Source organism: Pollachius pollachius (genome assembly GCF_949987615.1).
Source record: "Pollachius pollachius genome assembly, chromosome: 2".
NCBI classification, from domain to species: Eukaryota; Metazoa; Chordata; class Actinopteri; order Gadiformes; family Gadidae; genus Pollachius; species Pollachius pollachius.
The window spans coordinates 36,777,370-36,798,822 of record NC_136935.1 but is presented as its reverse complement, the minus strand read 5'-3'; the positions used below and the strand labels follow the sequence as shown (position 1 = coordinate 36,798,822).

Sequence of the window (21,453 nt, the reverse complement as noted above, 5' to 3'; positions counted from 1 at the left end):
ATCTGTTCTTCTTACCCTGATTTCCCGGAGGAGATGTGCAAGGTTTTCTACCAACATGGCAAGGATGCCTTGAGACGATAACTGTCCTTACGCCATGGTTCCCGCAGCGCCGTCTTTTCCATCGAATTCCGAGCTCTTTTTATTTCCGTCGCGGACACTCAAGTCCTTCCCAGCCTGAGCCCATGCAATTGGGGCGTACCCGCCTGTTCCGGGAGGAACAGGCGGAGTCATGTTTTGCTTGTTATCGCAAAATGGATCAAGTAGGCGCATGGAGAGTATTTGCATTACCGCGATCTGATTGGCCGACGGATCACGCGCTGCCTGAAAAATTTAAAATTTCTCAACTTTTTGAAGCAGGCCATGGAGTCGAATGGACGGACGGACCCTCAATGAATTTGGCGTGCGCCCCATGCAAAGTCAATGAGATCCGTCGACGGACGGAGGTAGTGTGAACAAGGCCTTACCCCTGTGGTACTAGGTGTGGGGGGACGTACGATGTTTGGCCTGTGGGTGGGTCTGGGGAGTCATGTTTGGATCACTACAGATCTGCTGGGTTGATTGGGTCTGATTGCGGGCACCTGCTCGCAATCAGACTTGCCAGGGAGTTTTTATTTATGTGTCTGCTTTGTGTTGCAGCAGGAAGGAGAGGCCAGCGTGAGCGAGAGCTATTGCACGAAAAACTGGAAACAATTTTGATCATATGGCACGCTGTTATTCTTTATCATCTTTAAAAACAGATTTTTGCCCAAGCATAACTCTGACTTCACCTGCTTTGTGCCAAGGAACGCTTACGATGGGTTACCCATGGTTTCAGTTGCATAACCCCCAGTTCAATCACACAGATGTGGCGCTTGCAAGGTCGTATCTCATTGGCAGGCTAAATTCTCTGGGCTGGCAAGGCAGAGAAAGGGGAGGTGTCATCTCCCCTTATGACGACATACGGGGAAAATCCAAAACGGCGCGTTGGAGCTTCGTTTTTTCAAAGGCGGAGCAGAATGCCTAGTGCTCGTTTTACACCCAACAAAATTTCTAGCTACTGGGGGAGCATAGGTAGGCTAGGGGAACTCATATTAATGTTATAAAACCTCAGAAAGTGACATTTAAATGCCATGGGCTCTTTAATAATAATAAAAAAAAAAGCCTAAAAACTGCCGCAGTATCAACAGGAATAATCACTCAAAGTTAACCAAATATTTATTTGTACAATGGTGCACAACAAAAAGACAGGGCCATAGGCCTATGTAAAACAATAGCCTGAATTGATATTACATTAATTACATTGATAAAACAAAAAGCCTAAACACTTTGCCGCAATATCAGCATTGCATTGAACTCGTGACAACTTAGGCTACCTATTTATTTTAGTTTACAATTCAATTCTCACCCTGCCCTTCTTTATTTTTCTCTCGGAAGTGTGCTTTCAAGAAGCAGAGAGCATTGATCGACTCTGTGCTCCGGCGGTTTCGGATCATCTTGACAAATTGGCCGCAGATAGAAAACGCTCCCTCCGCCTCCACGGGTGTAGCCTGAATAGTACTAAGAGCGTCACACAACTGTTGCAGGTGGGGTGGTCTCCTGTTGGTGGCCTCCAAGAGGGAAAACTCTTTGGTTAGAATTTTCATGAAGTCACCGTCTTTTATTTCCTCTGACGCTGGCTTAGTGGTCATTGAAATAGCTTGCTGCAGATCTAAAGCTAGGTCCCCTTCACTCTGAGTCGAGACCTCTTCTTCATAAGGACATGGAGCTTCGCCTTGCACACTCGACAATGTCCCATCTACTGCCTCTGAAGATGCACCATCGCTCTCTTGCTTTCTCTCCTCATCATGGCAGTGGGCGTAGCTGGCAAAAAGATGCTCCGCAAGTCACATGGCGGTCTTCACAAGCATCTGTCTTGATGGCATGCCGAAAATCTCAGTGGGCCTTGGGTCTTGTGCGACTAGAGCACCAGAAGGTACCTGCCAAAAATTATAGTTATTAAAATGAGCCTATTGACATGCAACCCCCCAAATCACAATTTTATTAATAATAATTGAATAAAGGCTCAATTCCGTGGAAGGCTTGCTGTAACAGGATTGTTTTTATGCTGTGCAGGTTTAATAAACAGAGACACTCGTGTAGCCGGTGTAGTCTTGGGTACTTCATATCAAGTCCATTCTAGTTGGGTTTCTTCTAATTTCAATTTTATTCAGAGGAAACCCCTTGAGATAAACCATCTTTTTCGAGGGGACCTCACAAAAAAAAATACATTACAAACATACAGACAGACAAAAGCTTTCAGTCACACCAAAACCACTCATATCCTCCCCATACCAACCATTAGTTATTAGACAATAAACAGTTACAGTTAGGGTCATTCATGTACACATAGACACAGAAAAGGAAAGAAACAAATAAACACACAAAAACAAAAAAATCCAGCATGAGGAAAACAGTTGCAGCTTGTATGCAAATGATTAAGAAGAGACCACTAAAACTGGTGAAAAGAGGAAATGGCTCTAAGAGACCTAGTTAAGCCATTCCAAGTAGAAGGGGCTTTAAATTTAAAGGCTCACCTCCCAATTTCTTTGGCTATTCTTTGAACAAAAAAGAAAAGATGGTCTGTATTTCTTGTGATGAACGCTATGGAATAAAATGAACGATATGGAAAAAATGCATTTGTGTACAAACTGTAACCAGTGAAACTGGTTCAAAGACTGATACTTATGACAGTGATGAGTTCTGAATGGACACCTCAAAACATATCTGCAGAAAATATTATAAATCACATTCATAGTTTTGAGATTGGTTTTGGCTGTGTTCTGATAAACAACATCCACATAATCAATTATAGGCAATAGAATTTGAGTAATAATTTGTTTTGTAAACTCTAAACTGTTTTGTAAAGCAATTCAGCGATATAACATTCTTAAGCTGCAGTTTATTTTTTTAAATATGGAATCAATATGAGGTCTGAAAGTGAGTTGGGAGTCGAGCCAATGGCCAAGATATTTAAACTATATTCAACACCCCCTGATCTGGTCACGGTAGGAGCCTCTGGAATGACCCTGATGTGGAGTCTACGAAGAAATAGACTCCACGAGGGTAGGTCAACGTTGTAAGATCTTGGTGTTGGAGCTGGGCCTCTGACAGTTCAAGACTCGGAGTGGGTTTTTTCACCCAGACCCTTTGTCCTGGTCTGAGCTCGTCTTTTTTTTCTACAGTGTATTTTATTGTATTAGGAAGATTGTTTCTCCTTCATGTCTTGATCCTTCCTTTCGAAAGCCTGGAGGTCAGGCAACTTAGGCTGTAGTTTCTCCTGGCTTACGGGCAAAGGTGTTATGCTATGCCGACCTATCAATAGCTGTGCTTGGGATGAACCATGTGAAAACGGAATAGCCCTGTAAGACATGAATGCCTTGTGTGGCCTCTCTCTTATCCGGGAGAGATTTCCCCGTCGGCACAGCTCTTTCAGCTTCCCCGTTGCTCTGCGGATAACGGGGGCTGCTGGTCACTTGGCTGAAGTCGTATTCCCTGGCGAAGTCCGCAAACTCAGTTGCAGAGAATTGGGGGCCGTTGTTGGAGACGACAGTGTCTGGGACTCCATGGCGTGCGAATATGGACTTCAACTTCTCCTTTACATGGGCTGTGGTAGTTGAGGAGAGGTTAGCTATTTAAATGTAGCGTGAGAAGTAGTCAATAACCACAAGGTACATTGCGCTTTTCCACTGAAAAAAGATCTGCTGCAACGCGCTCAGCAACCTTTTCAACATGCAGTGCCAGTTTGAAATTTTCTCGTTTATGAGTGCGCCTTAAGCAACAATATATTAAATATTAAGCTGAATTATAAAAACATTTCCAGGAGACCTGGAATTGTATTATTTCCATATAGTCCACAATCATGCATCAACATTTAACATTATTTCAGCATTAAAGTTTTTTTTGTGGTTATATTTGCAACATGGTGTGAAAAGGTACCCCCTCCTTTTCACGTACATCTGACACTACCCGCAACACGTAACTGATCAACATGCACACACGCATTCACACATCTGGTAATGTTGAGTATGACGCCCGGTGCCGGCAACCGCGTCTCGTCATGAGACATAGCGATCATAGCGATCACAAACGACAAAACCTTTCAGTTACTTACATGTAAACATCCTGGCAATCAGTTAGGTACCAGCTGATCTGCTCCATAACCCATTCTCTGCCGTTAATCCATACATTTTGCACGACATAAACAGACACTGACAGCCACACTCACTTCCTGGGTCCCCAAACATTTTGAAACCCGGGCAACACGAGCACCTGGAAATGCAACACTTTATTGCCTGATTGGGATGCAGGAATATGACTGTTTGTGAGGGGGGGAACGTTATTTGCACTATGTTTAATTATTACGGTATTTTGCATTTTGCAACAGTGAAGTTCATAATCAACATTTGTACTGTTATGTGTAATGAAGTGTATGTTTGAACATACACTGATTTGATCATTTCATTGTTAAATATAAATGTATTATGGTACATGGGTCTGTGAACCCCTATGGTAGTTTGTATCTACCGATTTAGTTAATTGGTTGGCTTTATTTTAGCCTGGTATTTTCTGCTTTCGAAAAGGGTTGGGGGAGGCCAGGGATGGACTGGGACAAAAATTTGGCCCGGGACTTTGGGATGGAGAGGCCTTTTATGAGACCGCGGGAATAGCGTGCGTAAAATTCTGCCACGGTGTAAAATAATAAAAACTAGTCCTTATCCGTGGATATGTGCATTGTAACTGCATGTCAATGTCGGGATGTGCATGTGTTTAGAATATTGTGAAATATTTTATAAGCAATCTTGTCCATGTACAAAATATTAGAAATTGCATGTGCCTAGAAAGGTAAATCAAAGCTGAAAATGATCTAAATAGTGCAAGATACAATTATTTTAGTGGAAAAAAATTGTCATACACATACACATTGTCTGCTGGTTACTGCTTCACATAAATCACTAATCAAGCTTTTTTTTAACCAACGTTTGCATTGACAAATTAGAAAAATGGCTCTGTCAGTCTCTGGCCAGGTATATATTGAGGGGCTATGCAACATTTCAGAGTGATAGGTCAAGCCATTTAGGAGAAAAATTAGGACACACACACAGACACACACACTTTCCTTAATTGATATAGTTGGATTTATATAGTTAGAGAAAACAAACAGCTGGTCATCAAAATAATCTGGATGTAGAACTCGCTCTGCTTTCTCTCTGCTGGACCCTGAATCTGCCGGTGTAGAGCTACATCTGCATGAAAATGACAAGTAACAAATAATTCTAATTTAGCAGGCCAATACATTAAAGGCAATAGTGGAAATTCTCTTAATTTATGTTTTTTGATAATTTCAAACGTAATCTTATGCTTTAATTCCTATTCATAAAACAAAAAAAAAACAGACTGTCCTACCTCACATCATCAGCAAGCGCTGGAGCACTTCACTGGTCTCTGCAACTTTGTCAATGACCTCATCGTTGTCTAGAGACATCAGGATCTCTTTTTCGGTGCACATTATAATGAAGGCCTCAAGACGAACCTGTGTCAAGGTGGTTCTCAGTCTGTTCTTCACAAACTTTAATGTTGAGACGGTCCTCTCACAGGCCACTTGGCTGAAGGAGAGTGTCAGCAGGAACTTGTAGGCCAATCCAATGACATGATAGGAACCAGTCAGAAGGTTGTATTTGGAAAGGACCCGATACACACAAATTGCACAGTCTTTACAGGAGGTGCAGCTGGTGACTGTGAGCTCCAGGCCATCTCCATCTTTGGTATGCTCTGCTGCAGTCCTGACAGTGTAGGACTCCAAATGGGGCAACTTTATTCTCTCCCATTGGTTGGCCAGATTATAGAGCTCGGCCTTGAGCCTTCCAGGTGTGGCTCTGACTCAAAGTAACCCTTTGCTTTTGCTCTGACAGGTGGTTTCATTGATTTATCCTCCACTATCCTCTTCAGTGTTAGGATTAAGTCCACGAACAAGGCATTGTCGGGGTTACCAAAATAGCCAAATATTTTGCTGAGAGCCTGGTCCTTTGCCCACCACCTAGTTTCTCCAATTGGAGACAGCCTTTTGTGTCGCTTGTCATCACTCACCTTCTCCCAGACATTCATACGCTTGTATGAATCTTTAATAAATACAGCTACATCATTTATAATAGAAAAAAGAGATGCACTTTCGATAACAATGCCTGTGGTGTCTCCCAAAACCAGATTAAGCACATGTGCATAGCACCAGATGTGCACCTGATTAGGAGACTCTGATGAGAGTAAGGTAGAGAACCCCTTGTATTGGCCTTGCATGTTTGATGCACCATCAGTTGAGTTGCCTACACAGTTCTGAAGATCAATATCCACCTTTGACAGAGTTTCTTTAAGTAGCCCCACAAAATATTCTCCAGTTGATGACTCACATTGAACCAAACCTATGAGCTTCTCCTGAACTTCATCATTGACATATCTGAGGATTACAGCACACTGGTCTGCAGGCCCGCCGACAGGGGGGGACAAACGGGTACGTTGTCCCGGGCCCTGGACTGGCCCTGGAATGGGGGGGGCCCATAACTGGACCCCCATGAAGTTGGGATTAATTATTGTATGTATACTTCAAAATGTGTTGATTTAGAGAAGAAAAGTGCTTTATTTGCATTCAATTAATGACTCCTAGATTGTTTGCCTTCATTGCTCTTGAAAAAACGGCCAATAACCCCCTATCACCCCTATGCCAAAATGGTTTGGTCTTTGGAGAAGAAAAAAGACGACATCATTCCATTAGTGGTCAGTGCGCGAGTTGATTCAACATGCACAAGTCAGGAGCCCTGAAAAAAAAAGAAAGGCGAAAAAGAGGGGAAGAAGCCGAAAGCCTGAGGGGATCTCTTTATAAATATTTCAGAAAAGACTCAGGTGATGCTGCAGGTACCAGTAAAGGCAGCTGTGCAGCACAGCCAGGTAAGACACGGCCAACTTTTTCCAGCCCCGTCGTCAAGTAACACAGGCACAGGCGGCGTGTCAAACATATTAGCGCAGCACCACATGAGAAAGTCACACGGAGATCAATATCAGACAGACAGGGGGCATTGAATAATTTGATAACCACAAAGGCTTTATTACACTGTGTTTCATACGCCTATATCTAATTGAATCTTAGAATATGCACATTACCCCGCAAATAGGCCCATGTCCAAATCAAATGTTTCAGGCAGGCATGCGCTGCGCACTCCAATCAGGCTGAATTGATTTGAGAATCATTCCCAGTCAGCTGAATTACAGCCAGTGTTACGCGGCTCATGGTTTAAAATAAGCCAGTGGCATGGCAACATGTGAAATTGCCATTTAGATAGAGTTGGATGTAAGGAATGGGTTATAAACGTGACGTTTTGGGATAGCCTGTAACTTAGTTTCTGATTGCCGTTAACTTGAAACTCGCCAGATGAATGGGCTCCGCCTTGTTCCCCAAACATTCTCTGGAAGTTCAGCGGACATAAACGCGGGTCTGGCGATAAATAAAAGTACCCTTGACATGATTCCCCTTGGTCAAGTGAAAAATGGTCGATGAAATGTGCAGTTAATGAGCTCTAAGTGAATACAATAGCGTGAGTTTTATTGTGGTATGATTCTGAAAGCCATAACTTCACTCAGTCCATATCCATAGCCTATCCAATTAAAGTTGTAAATAATCCTTTTGGTTTATCCGTAATAAATGGGCTTGTCATCCCGACGTCATGTGTTTGGGAGCTGCACAAGGGAATTCTGTGGTTGTGTTTCGGCGTTTGACAATTTTGGGAACAAAAAAAAAAACCTTCGATTTTTAAACTTTTGTAGTCTTTGGGATAACGTTAGCCAAGTTGATCAGTCTATTCTTTTCTGTGTTAAATCGTCAAATTAAGGGGTTTTCAATTTGTTCTTAAATTGTTCATTTTGACCCCTGTTAATTTAGATATAGCCCTTGTTATCGAAATATGTTCAACTTTATAGGAGAGGCTAGAGAGGATGAGAGAGAAGAAGAACAGGCTACCAAACAGGATGAGAGAGAGGAAGAACAGGCTACCAGTGAGATAGAGGAAGAACAGGCTACCAGTGAGAGAGAAGGGGAGGAGAGTGAAGGGAGAGAGAGAAAGACACAGTGATTCAGGAGGAGTGGATCCATCCCCCAGAGTAGAGGAAGAGTCAGAGGTTACCAGTGAGAGACAAAGTCACAGCGAAGGAGGAGGGGCTCATTCCCCTGATTACCATGACCCTGCATTATGGCCAGCAAAAATGGAAGATGCTGACAGAGTAACCGTTGTGCGTGCAATGGCGAAAAGAATCCCATTTTCAGAGATGGCAAAAGAGTTGCCAGCAGATGCAGAAGGCAGGGCATTTCCCCACTATTTAACATATTCTTCCTCTCACAATGGACGGGAAAAAAACGATAGGGACTGGATTCTCTATAGCAGGACGAAGAAAGCCTTATTTTGCCTTCCATGTTTACTTTTCTCTCATGAAGTACAGAAAAGGTCAACAAGTGCACTAAATTCTACAAATGGGATGCAGATTTCCAAAGTCAAATACAAAAAATTATATGAAAGATTCCCAGAACATGAAAGAAATGTGGCACACAAACATTGCTATTGGAAATGGAAAAACCTGCAACATTCTGTCTTGCATACAGCTGGAATTGATAGTGAACAACAGAAATTGCTGGACACAGAAATTGAAAAAAACAAAGCACTACTGAAGCGACTGCTGGATGTGACCCTGTACTTGGCCTTCAGAAATATGCCATTCAGGGGCAGCTCAAACAAAATTGATGAACCAGATAATGGTAATTTCATGGGCTTAATTGAGCTATTATCGAGGTATGACGCTGTCCTAAAGGATCATGTGGAAAACATCAGACAACAGCGGCTACAGGGCAAAAGGCTGCAAGCACATTACCTCTCACCTGACAGCCAAAACGAGTTCATTGAACTTTGTGCACAACGTGTCCTGAAGGCTATTTTGAAGGAAAGGCAAGAGACCTCATTTTATTCAATTATGTGTGATGCAACCCCAGACATCTCTAATGTGGAGCAAAATGTATTGTTACTGAGGTATGTCAGTCAAACCTCCACTGAAAATGCATGGGAAATTAATGAGCGTTTCCTTCAGTTCAAAGATTTTTCCAAAAAAACAGGAGAGGAAATAGCCAACATGATGGAGGAAGCACTTGACCAGCATGGAATAGACCTAGCTGATTGTAGGGGTCAGTGCTATGACAATGGTGCAAACATGGCTGGAAAGGTGAAAGGGGTGCAAGCGCGCATACTAGATAAGAACCCCTTGGCCAGATTCTCCCCATGTGCATCTCACACCTTAAACTTGGTTGGTGTCCATGCTGCCAGAGCTTGCCCAGAAGTTGATCTTTTCTTTGGCTTTGTAAATCAGCTGTACAAACTGTTCAGTGGAAGTCCTCAACGGTGGGGAATCCTCAAAAAAGTTTTGGGATGTTGTCTTCACCTCTTATCAGACACGCGATGGAGTGCTCGGATTGAAGCTGTGCGCCCAGTGGCAAAACATTTGCCAAGCGTGATACAGGCACTTGACACACTCATTTCAACAGGAAACCTGAGCAATGACACAAAAGCTGAGGCACATGGGCTGAAAACCTACTTTCAATCCTTTAATGCTGTCTTGCTCCTCACATTTTGGACGAAGGTGCTACAATGTATCGAGGACAGGAACATTATAAGTCAGTCCTCAACAATCTCATTCGATGTCCAAGCAGCTAATATTAAAGAGTTGGAGGGGGAGATTGCATTATTGCGTTCCTCTTGGAACAATTTTTTGAAAGAGGCAACTGCTGTTGCCACTGACATGGGCATCAGTGCCAAGATTGAAGTGAAGACTCGAAAGAGGAAACGCTTTTTTGATGAACAACAAACAGAGACAGAGGTGCAAAGCCCAGAGGACCTCTTTCGGGACAAAGTGTTTAATGCTGCAATGGACAGTATAATGTCCCACTTAGAAACAAGATTTCAGTCCATGCAGCAGATCTGCAGTGAGTTCTGTGTCCTCTGGAAGTTCAGGGAGATGCCGGAGGACAGCATCAAGGAAGCCTGCAAAAATCTCACTGAAAAGTACAAGAGTGACCTGACGGAGTCCATTCAAGACCAAATCCTGCACATTAAAAAAATATACAGTGCAACATTCAAAGAAAATCTTGGATCCCTGGATCTTTTGAATGCCATATACGAAATGGGGCTTCAGAGCATTTATGGGGACCTCTGCCCATTGAGAGAATTTTGTCCCGGGCCCAGCCAAACCTGTCAGCGGCCCTGCAGCCAGACATATCACATGATATAGGCTAAACTCTTAGGAAAATCGGAGGCATTAGAAAAGCAGTCTATGATCTAAATAAACAAGAACCTGGATCCAGGGATTTAGCATGTATCTGGGGGACGAGACCGACGAACAAAACAACCATGGAAACAAACGTGCTTGGTAGCGAGTACGATAATACCCAGCAAGTGAGCAAGCTAGAGACATACAGGGCTCACAACAAAACGTTAGCGCAAACACATTTTTACATAGACTATCAACATCAAGAAAGCCACGAGGACAAAGTTCTCAGTACTAACAATTACAAAAAGCAACATGGCCAAGTCGGCGTCCGATTTACAGTCTTCTTTTATTTCAGTTCACGCTATTCCTGAAAGGCTCGCCCAACGTTTACTCGTGTCTGGCCTCCCTGTCTCCCATTTCTCTTCTTCTGTTCCTCCGACATTGGGTTTCTCTGTCTCTTTTTAGTCGGCTGATCCATGATGAATGTAAAAATCCCTTTGCTACTTATTATTATTAGCCTTTATTTACCCAGGCAAGCAAATTAAGAAAAAAATTCTTATTTTCAAGTGCATCCTACTTGTGTTTATATCAAGCCGGTTCCGTGTTTGTGGGTCTGGAGTACCGTAAAGCAATTTGTTACTTTGTGAGACTCGAGACTCCCGCGAGAGTGGGCGGTGGGTCGCCGACAGAAACTTGCATATTCCCTTTCTCCGCCACGATGGGCTAGGGGGAGTCGAAACTGCGACCAATCAAACCAAAAAGTGTAATAGAACCATCATAATGACTTTTAACCTGTTAGATTAAGGTAAATTAAGCCAAAAAAGTTGCAGAGTTCCCCTTTAACTACGACGTCCAAAAAAAATATATATATTTTTTTAAATTGTGAATATTATACAAAACTATAAAATATTTTAAACTTCATTTTCTGTGTATATATCAGGCTACAGGGCAACAGTCTGACAGCCTACATGAAAATAAGCATAAATGGTCCACCTGTAAAAGAGTGCACTCTTCACCATCTGCAATCTTGCATATAACTTAGAAATAACAAAGATCCTTTATTTGTTCCTTTTTTGTAAAAGCATACACCTCCACAATTGCGGTTTCGGTCTCATCTGATGATGGTATTACTCAGAAGATTAACTTATTTTCTTTATTGACCCATCCAGCCATGTTAGATGGCATTTAAGTGCATTAGATCCAGCCCTCTTCTATAAAAACGGTGAAACTCATTATTTTGTGTATCTGTCTGCAGTACTTCATTGAATTAAGACCACAATGGCACACTGTTCCTTATTGTTTTATCTTCTGCTATTTTATCTTTAACTACTTCTCTTATTATTCTTCCTTTTTTTAAACTTTATTCTTAATTATTTTTAATCGTTTGTTTACAAGACATGATGAAATCGAATTTTCAGCTAACAACATACAACTTTTAAATAGTTTTCTACACAGCTTTCTACGCAGGCCTGAGTAGAAAGATAAGTGTTCATTTCCTTAGAGAACTTCCTCACCCTGGTACTTCTCTCTAAGCGTGTGTATTATTTTTAACTCATCACTTCAACTTTATCTCCCTCAAACAATTATTAAATATGATGAATGTATGTTCTGAATATCTTTAGTGGGTATAATGCACCTACAATTAACAGCAAATCAATTGTCATGAAAATGAATAGTCCGTCTGCCGACACTGAAAAATCATTTATTGATATCGCTCTTAATCAGTTACAGCCTCAAATGCCCACGTTGTACAAATTGAATTACTGCCTTATAAATCTGGCAGCTCCAATGTTAACATGCAAATATCACAATATTTACGTTACGTTATGAGAAGTTAATGAGTGGAACATAAAAAATCAAAAGTCTTTGGTGGGAGGTATTCAGCACGTAAAGAAATGAAGCGCTACAAGATATGCAGAAACACATGTATATGTATGTACAATCTCACTGCATACGGTTCTCCATGTCAGACCTAAAGCAATTCTCTTCTTTAGCATCAGCGCTGACGGTAGGCTAACTCTTGCTGGTTGACTTCTCTGTATAGCTTTATTATTATTGCTAATAGTAGGGTAAGTCATTCAGGTTGACTTCCTTCTATGGTTGAGTGAGGACCTTCCAAGCCAAAGCTTTTCGTTTTCTGTGTATACATCAGGCTGCAGGGCAACAGTCTGACAGCCTACATGAAAATAAGCATAAATGGTCCGCCTGTAATAGAGTGCACTCTTCACCATCTGCAATCTTGCATATAACTTAGAAATAACAAAGATCCTTTATTTGTTCCTTTTTTGTAAAAGCATACACCTCCACAATTGCGGTTTCGGTCTCATCTGATGATGTTATTACTCGGAAGATTAACTTATTTTCTTTATTGACCCATCCAGCCATGTTAGATGGCATTTAAGTGCATTAGATCCAGCCCTCTTCTATAAAAACGGTGAAACTCATTATTTTGTGTATCTGTATGCAGTATTTCATTGAATTAAGACCACAATGGCACACTGTTCCTTATTGTTTTATCTTCTGCTATTTTATCTTAACTACTTCTCTTATTATTCTTCCTTTTTTTAACTTTATTCTTAATTAGCCTGTGCGTATCAAAGACGCAAACTCATTGCTCCCAATAAAGTAGTGGTGAGCCAAAAAGGAGACTAAACTGGCAGTTTACGGATCGATTATTTACACAGATAGACGTTAACAATTTTGAAAAATGTGTTTTGAATGTGTAAAAGAATAAAAAGATCTTTAAAAATGCACAGAGATGTTTAAAAATATATTTTTAAAATGTGTTAAAGAACAAAAATATCTTTAAAAACCAACTGAGGTGTTTGAAATGTTTAAAAATGTGTTTAAAATGTGTAAAAGAACAAAAATATCTTTAAAAACACAAAGATTTCTTAATTTAGGGGGGGTTGCAGCTGTTTATTTGTTCTCTGAGGGGGGGCTCACTCTCTCACACTTTGAAAACCACTGGTCTATACTCTATACTCCCAAAAGAAGCTTATTCAGCCACAGCGTTGCGTCTTTTACAGTTGACCACAGAGTACAGGACCTTCTGTCTTTGATCTGATTGGACAAGACAGTTCCTGGAGCTCTATTGGTTCTCTCTGTGCTGAAGGGGCGGAGCTATTGGTTAGAGCTCTATTACATACACAGGAACAGGAAGTGTCTGAGCAGGAGAGAGGAAGCAACCGTACATTTTGGTTTTTGGTTAATTTGTCAAACCTTGTGGTGACATCTGTGTGTTTTCACACAGCCTAGAATTGCCTGGGAAACAAAACTTGTTGGCCCCTGAAATCCGATTCTATCTGCCATATCATCTGATGACCATACGGGAGGAACATAGAATGACCTATACCATTATCTGGTGACCATAGGGGAGGAACATAGAATGACCTGTACCATTATCTGGTGACCACAGGTGAGGGGAGGAACATGACCTGTACCATGATGGTTCAGTCTTATACATCAGCTTTAGTTTGGGTCAACACAGGTCCCACACAGAGACTGGCCTGGTGAGACTTCTTCTAATGGGTGGATTAGTAAAATGATGGTTGAGTCAAAAGTCTGCATTCCTGTCCCTCACCTCCCCCTCCACCTCGCCAACCATCTCTGCTGCCTCCCCCAGGCCAGATGCTTCTCTGGAGGCCCTTGTTGTTCTGGTAAGAGAACAGAGATAAAGAAGAAACAGAAGTGAATGGAAAACGAGAAAGAGGAAGAGAGAGGCACAAGGAGAGAGAGGGCCCTATCTTGCACCCAGCGCATGTATCGTTGTTAGTTTGCACCCGGCGTAAAGCAGATTTTTTCCCCGCAGCAAACTCGCGCCCCTACACTTGCGCCCTGAGAGGCGTGTTGGCAAGAAGGAGAGGCGAGTTCCGGCACAAATGATACATGTGCTCTTTTAGTGATCAAAAAAGCAGTTGCGCCACTGACCAGAAAATACCTGGTCAAAATGCATTAGCGGATAGCGCAGTTAGTGTTGCTATTCTGACATGCCATGGCAGGTCGGAACTGCAATATAAGTTTTCACACACATAGGCTATACACAGCATAAACATGCAAACGATTAGCCTAATTGAAATATGATGATGTGAATTGTGGAAAAAAAATATTTCCATGAATGAACACTGTAGTAACATGCCATGCGTTGAAGGTTAATAATAATAACAATAATAAACTCAAAGTAAAGTATATCCCAGTCTTAAAATCTACCCAAAAACTAAATCTCGTTTTAGGGTAAATGATAACATTGGTTAAATTATTTGGGAAAGAACAGCTGATACAGCGGTAAGAAGTTTTACTTTTAAACCAATGCATCTGCAAACACCGTACAGCAAACACATATTTTCTTGACACAGACATCAGGTACAAGCCCATAACTTTTAGGATTGATTGGAAAGAGTATTTAACTCATCAATTGTAACTCATCAAACCTCTCCTCCTCCCGCACTCTCAGCACTGGCTCTCCCCAGGGCTGTGTGCTGAGCCCACTACTCTACTCCCTCTACACATCCGACTGCAGTCCCACCCACCCAGAGAACATCATTGTCAAATTCGCTGATGACAGAACGGTGGTGGGCCTTATAACAGGGGGAAACGAGCCTGAAACTTGGTGAGTGGTGTGCATCTAACAACCTGGCACTGAACATCACCAAGACCAAGGAACTCATCCTGGACTTCCGACGGAACAGAGCCGCCCCTGCCCCCCTGTACATCAACGGTGAAGGTGTGGAGCGAGTGCAGTCCTTCAAATTCCTCGGAGTCCACATCTCTGCTGATCTCTCCTGGTCTGTCAACAACTCAGCGCTGGTCAAGAAGGCCCAGCAGCGGCTACACTTTCTGAGGGTGCTCAGGAGGGAGCATCTAAACACACAGCTGCTGGTGACCTTCTACCGTTCCACCATCGAGAGCCTGCTGACCTACGCTGTGTCAGTGTGGCACTCCAGCTGCACGGAGGCCGACAGGAAGAGACTGCAGAGGGTGGCAAACGTCGCGCTAAAAATCATTAGCTGCCCTCTGCCTTCCTTAAGCACCATCTATGGCTCCTGCTGTCTCAGCAGGGCCAGAGGGATCCTGAAGGACACCAGCCACCCCGGCTACCATCTCTTCAACCTGTTGCCTTCTGGCAGGCGCTTCAGGTCCATATATGCCAGAACAAATAGGCTCAGGAACAGCTTCTTTCCCAAAGCTGTCACCATACTGAACTCAGATCTGCACTGATGTTTGTTGTCTGTTTGTGGTCTTTACTGTGTATTTAAGTTTTACTGTATTTAATTTTTTTTTTATTATTATATATTTATTTATTTTTATTATATATTACTTTTATATATTATTATATATTATATATTCGATAACTATGTCTGCACTTTTAAGGAGCTGCTCATTGCATTTCGTTGTACTTTGTATAATGACAATAGAGCTTTCTATCTATCTATTTGATCGTGAGAAAACATTGTTTTACCCATCTGTTTAAAAAAGGCAAACTAAACAGGTAACGCATAATACAGTCCATGGCAATGTATACGGTGGGACATATGCATATTATGAACACAAGTCGATAACGATAATGTATACAATACTGGTAACAAACGATGATTGTTAATGTATTGCCGCTTATCATTAAATAGACCCACAGCTGCGGCCACAGGATCAGATATTATATATGTGTTAAGTTCTCTTTGCCGAAATTTACATGACGACTCAGTGTTTCTGATGTTGTAGAATAAAACGCTATTCCTTGTTTGAATTAGGCCATATTATTTGGCCATAAACTGAGCCATTTGAAGTTTGAAATTCCTGTGGTCATCAATCTGTCTCAGCGGAGACTGTAAACGCACTGACAAAATATCAACTTGCCAAGTTCAAATGTGCTCATTGCTCTTAAAGGGGATGAAAGATGGAACTCTCATTGGTTTATTGCATGTTACGCCCAAAACACACCTACAGGTATTCAGACCAACCCATTTTAGATTTGTTTCGGGCACAAGAGCCATTTATCCACCGTTATAATAGCAACAGCGCAGAGATCTGCCCACAAAGCTCCTTGCGTTTCGCGTTTCATACTTGCATTTCAGACTGTTAAAATAGGGCCCAGAGAGAAAGAGAGAGTTAGCAAGACAGATAGCGAGCTAGGGAGGTGATAGAATATCTCACCTATGGAAGAGAAAAACAAGGAGTATTGTGGCCAATACTAGTATTGAAACCACAACGATTCTGACAATGAATGATGTCAGTGATGATGTCTCTGGAAAAAACAGATATGAATTCAGACACTGGCTGGGTTTAAATAGTTATGCTAATGCTAGGGCTAGGGTTGATCACTGGAGCTTCAAATGTATCAAGTATCATGATAAAGGAACATTGTGCAATTTGGAATGAGCAGGACAGCTGAGTTGCTTCAGCGTCATTAAAGTCAGCTGTTGATGATCTGACCAGTTACTTCCTTCAGACTTTGCAACCACTTTTGTTATGTTACGTGTCTTGTGTGGCCCTAGGTCAGGGAAATATTTAAATGTATGATGACGTAGTCGAAGAAGACATTCATTATATATAACTGTCCAGTTGGTTCCAATCTACAACCTCACCTCAAGCTGCTAGTATATTCTACACACACTCAACAATAACAATAAATCAATAAATAAACAATGAATCCCCAACCAAAATTGCATATTCCTCTGGGAACATCCCTAGAAACTAATGGTAGCACCGTCATTATTTACACTCTCACAAATGCCGGAAAATATATTTCGAGGTCGCACACATTTATTTTCGGAAGCATATGCCCTGCTCTATGAATATATAATACATTCAGTGGCAAAGTGTGTGGTGTGTGTGTTTTAAAACAATAATTACCTGTCACATGAATGTAAAAACAGGTGGAATTATGACGTCCAATGGCATTATGAGCTTGGCAGCAATAGTTTCCTCCCAGCTCAGATGTGATATTAGTGATGGTGTAGTTCTGTCCTGATCGTCCCACTGAGTCTTCATGTTCCTTGAACCAGGTGTAGTCAGCTGCTGGGTTGGCATCACTGCTGCAGCTCAGTGTTACTGAGCTGCCGTTGACTATTTCACCAGAGGGACTCACGGTCACTGAGGGGGTCTTTGGAACGTCTGTTAGAAGTTAAAATAATTAATTAAAACTCGACAATTTGAGTGCATCCATAGTACATCTACATGTAGTTCTGTACCCTAAAAATTCCATTACATCTGGTAGCATGTCTGTATACTGTGGAGTTGACTTACACACTAAAGGAGAGTGGAGACGTTTGTATCCTTCAACAGCACATGAATAGTTGTCTTTAGAACTAATATTGCCTTTGTAGTAAATTCCCTGTTCTACACACTGTCCATTCCTGAACCAGTTGTACTTAAAACCACCAGTAGGACTACACATACTGTGACATGTCATGTTTGCCCTGGTAGGATCAGTAGAGGAAGCAAACGACACCATCACCTGGTCTGAGAATGAAATACACAATAACATTTAATAAGATAACACACAAAACAAACCTGCAAGAACACAACCACACAGGCACACAAACACACATTAGTAATTCAAGTTTACCTGTCACAGATAACTTCACTCCAGGGTCACCACTAAATTTCCCGCTTTTCCTGTTTATTATGAAGCTGAACATGTACTCAGCAGAGTCACTCTGTGTCAGGTTTTTGATTTTCAGGGCACACGTTCCATTACAGCTGTTCTCTATACAACTTATCTCTCCACAGCTGTATTCAACACGACCCTCATAGTCTGCATCCTTTGTCAGACTAACTGCCTTGTGCTTTTTTCCTTTATGCCACAGTTGTGTGACATTTAGTTCCTTATCTTTTTTCGGGAAGTTATAGGTGCAGATGATGTCAACAGTTGATTCTTTTAAGGCGCAGACGGTTTTAGATGTGCAACCAACGGCGTAGCCCACTTCACCCTGTAGCGCTGAAAAAAACATGTCATTGAAAAAGAACATGACACAGAGGTTCAACTAATGAAATGGATGATCACAGGATACACAAAGGTTGTTGGGTGGAGCTGCAATCAACCGATTCTTGACCACTGAGCTGTGAGAGGAAAATTTAGAGCATCATGAGACCAACATTATACAGCTAATGATAGAGCTAGTGACACAGCTAGTAACACAGCTAGTGATAGATCTACTGACAGAGCTAGCAATACAGCTAATGTTAACCAAGCAGAGAGATCGGTAATTTACAGATGCTTTGTTCATTGACATTCAACATTAAAAAATTGGTGAAAGCGTGGATGGGCTCATTATGGAACTATGGGAATGCATTGAATGTTGGGGGTAACGAGTTACCTTAACGATATTATTTTTTGTAATATTAAGTTACAAAGTAACGCGTTACCGTACGAAATTACTTTTTGTTCTCATGTTTCCCAAAGCCTGTGTTTTGAAACTTGTGTGTTGCTACTGATTGACCTCACCATAGCCGACTTCATCCTGTTTGTGGATTTTACAGTGAGGCATTTCTTTGTGCAGTCAGGGATATTGTTCTTTCATATTGTAACGCAGCGTTGAATAAGGAGGCGATGTCTGGCTTGCAATCCTGCTCTTTATTTGGCAAATACAACGGTTATCTCCGGTCACTGTTGGCCGTCACCACGCCGTACATCCAGCCCAGAGTGGTAGATATAACAGAGTGGCGACACTTCCATTGGACTCCGTTGTAGCGCCTACTTCCGGGGTATGGAGCCTCGAATAGTTCCAAACAACCATTTTACGGCGTAGGAGATCATTCATTTCCATTGCTGGCCGCCGAGTAACTTCTGAGGTAAATTGATTAAATAGCTACCTCTTTTGAATTATCAACTGTCTATATTGTATCAGAGGCCCTTTATGATGCATATACTGATATTTATTTGTATATGCACAGCGTAATTATATATATATTTGTCTTGGTAGACGACCGTTTTAAGATGAATGGATGAATGAAATTGTATTTTTTTATTAAACAATTAGTGTGACAACAAGAACAAGTGATTGCGATTGTGTGAACAGATTCAACAATGGACACAGCAGGGAACACTATATACTTAGGGCAAACCATTAACATATAACGTTGCAAATATACTATACTTTATGCAATTACAATACTGATAATAGCCCTGAGCAAATTCAAAATGGGTTTAGGAGGGAGGATCCTCGTTTGGTCATGAACTAACCTATTTGGTCCGGATTTGGTCATGTCGTTTTTTTCATAAAGTTAGTCCCAATTTAATGGAAATCACTATCAACCCATTAATATCTTTTTAAACCAAAAAAAAACACTAAGTTTTGAAATATTCAGCTTAGACATGCCAAACGTATTCTAGTAATAACTGGCATTCTTCAACATCCTTTGTTTTGTACTCGAAGGGTATTCAAAGTTATATCAAATATCAACTGAGTAGGTTACACAAAGCTTTAAATAATATTTGTGTAATAGCTTTGCAAAAATTCTATGTATCAATAGAATAATTTTGCTTTGGTTTGATGTGTCCTTGTTGAATATTTATATATATATGTTTTTGAGATTGTATCTTGAAAGTAACTTCACCTTTTAGGATGGGAAGCCATGTTAACTTCTGACCTAATTCAGACTTTAATCTACTGGATTCTTTTTACAAAAAATTGTAACTCTTGTAAATATGTCAGATTTGCCTAGTAACCAGAAAATGGTGAATAATCTTTAATTTGATGTCAAATGAAAATATATATATTTGGTCAAAAATTTCACACAGTATTCTGACAATGATCAGTAATCAGTGAAACAGTTAAACTGCATGTTCCCAATTTGAATGTACCAACCTGGTAATGACAGAAGGAAAGCTAGAAATCCTCTTGCTGCTGATCTTGAATTCATGGTTAGTCCTGTCCTCTATCAATTGGCTGTTGTAGGGAGATATTTAAACACACCTGGAGGTAAAATAAATGTAAAAAATACATAAAAATAAGAAATACATTTGTTTATATAATTGTGTTAAGCAGTGGAATGAAAGTTAAGGAGGTACAACATCTTACTGTAGAAGAGAGAGCTGGTCTGCCAAAGTCTGTGGCTACCCGTTTCTAAAAGCTACTTGAAGAAGTACAAACAACATAACTAGACTTCCTTCTTCTTTAGTGCTGATCAGCAACATGACTTACTGAGAACTAGTGGGGTTGGTGCAGTGAAGTTTGAGACCATAATGACCAGTACAAGGTTCCTTCTTGTTTTCTATATTTACTTTATTTTCTATTAATCTTCTTATCTTCCTGTGCTTCGTGCACACACATACACATACAACCTGCCGGTCACCCAGTAACAGATGGTTCTGTGATGATATCTTGTGATGGTTCCTAACCAAACACTTTAAATGTGTGGTCCCTCAAAAACAGAAGCCTACTTTTCTTTATTTTTCTTAACTTTTTTTGTCTTCTTTTTGTTATGTCTTCTTTCATAATATCAATTACACACAGTTAGTCTCAAAGGCTCTCACTTGGGCTACGGCTGTACGGGAGCGCAGTTCCGATATCTGTTCTTCTTACCCTGATTTCCCGGAGGAGATGTGCAAGGTTTTCTACCAACATGGCAAGGATGCCTTGAGACGATAACTGTCCTTACGCCATGGTTCCCGCAGCGCCGTCTTTTCCATCGAATTCCGAGCTCTTTTTATTTCCGTCGCGGACACTCAAGTCCTTCCCAGCCTGAGCCCATGCAATTGGGGCGTACCCGCCTGTTCCGGGAGGAACAGGCGGAGTCATGTTTTGCTTGTTATCGCAAAATGGATCAAGTAGGCGCATGGAGAGTATTTGCATTACCGCGATCTGATTGGCCGACGGATCACGCGCTGCCTGAAAAATTTAAAATTTCTCAACTTTTTGAAGCAGGCCATGGAGTCGAATGGACGGACGGACCCTCAATGAATTTGGCGTGCGCCCCATGCAAAGTCAATGAGATCCGTCGACGGACGGAGGTAGTGTGAACAAGGCCTTACCCCTGTGGTACTAGGTGTGGGGGGACGTACGATGTTTGGCCTGTGGGTGGGTCTGGGGAGTCATGTTTGGATCACTACAGATCTGCTGGGTTGATTGGGTCTGATTGCGGGCACCTGCTCGCAATCAGACTTGCCAGGGAGTTTTTATTTATGTGTCTGCTTTGTGTTGCAGC

The 21,453-nt window shown here is 41.5% G+C and overlaps 1 protein-coding gene across 3 annotated transcripts; it reads right to left on the bottom strand.

Annotated features, from left to right (window-relative positions):
* Positions 1 to 11,994: 11,994 nt before the first annotated feature.
* On the bottom strand, positions 11,995 to 20,433 carry LOC307071629 (cell adhesion molecule CEACAM6-like). Of its 3 annotated transcripts, none has more exons than XM_079730674.1 (7): positions 20,328 to 20,433; positions 20,115 to 20,222; positions 17,873 to 18,244; positions 17,551 to 17,766; positions 17,158 to 17,418; positions 16,459 to 16,549; positions 11,995 to 13,964 (listed from the first exon to the last, which is right to left on the bottom strand). In XM_079730674.1, exons 2-7 carry the CDS (start codon positions 20,167 to 20,169, stop codon positions 13,865 to 13,867), a joined length of 1,095 nt encoding a protein of 364 aa, XP_079586800.1. In that variant the 5' UTR covers positions 20,170 to 20,222; positions 20,328 to 20,433; the 3' UTR covers positions 11,995 to 13,864. The 3 variants fall into 3 exon arrangements, with proteins under 3 accessions (XP_079586800.1, XP_079586802.1, XP_079586801.1); XM_079730676.1 differs by having other exon boundaries at positions 17,704 to 17,766; XM_079730675.1 differs by lacking the exon at positions 16,459 to 16,549.
* Positions 20,434 to 21,453: the final 1,020 nt, after the last annotated feature.

Excerpts from the sequence above, each read along its gene's own strand:
- LOC307071629 (XM_079730674.1), bottom strand. The coding sequence starts at position 20,169 with ATGAATTCAAGATCAGCAGCAAGAGGATTTCTAGCTTTCCTTCTGTCA. Across the intron at positions 18,245-20,114 it reads TTTCCTTCTGTCATTACCAG|CGCTACAGGGTGAAGTGGGC; the intron begins GTTGGTACATTC and ends TGTTTTTTTCAG. Across the intron at positions 17,419-17,550 it reads TCTCCACTCTCCTTTAGTGT|ACGTTCCAAAGACCCCCTCA; the intron begins GTAAGTCAACTC and ends AACTTCTAACAG.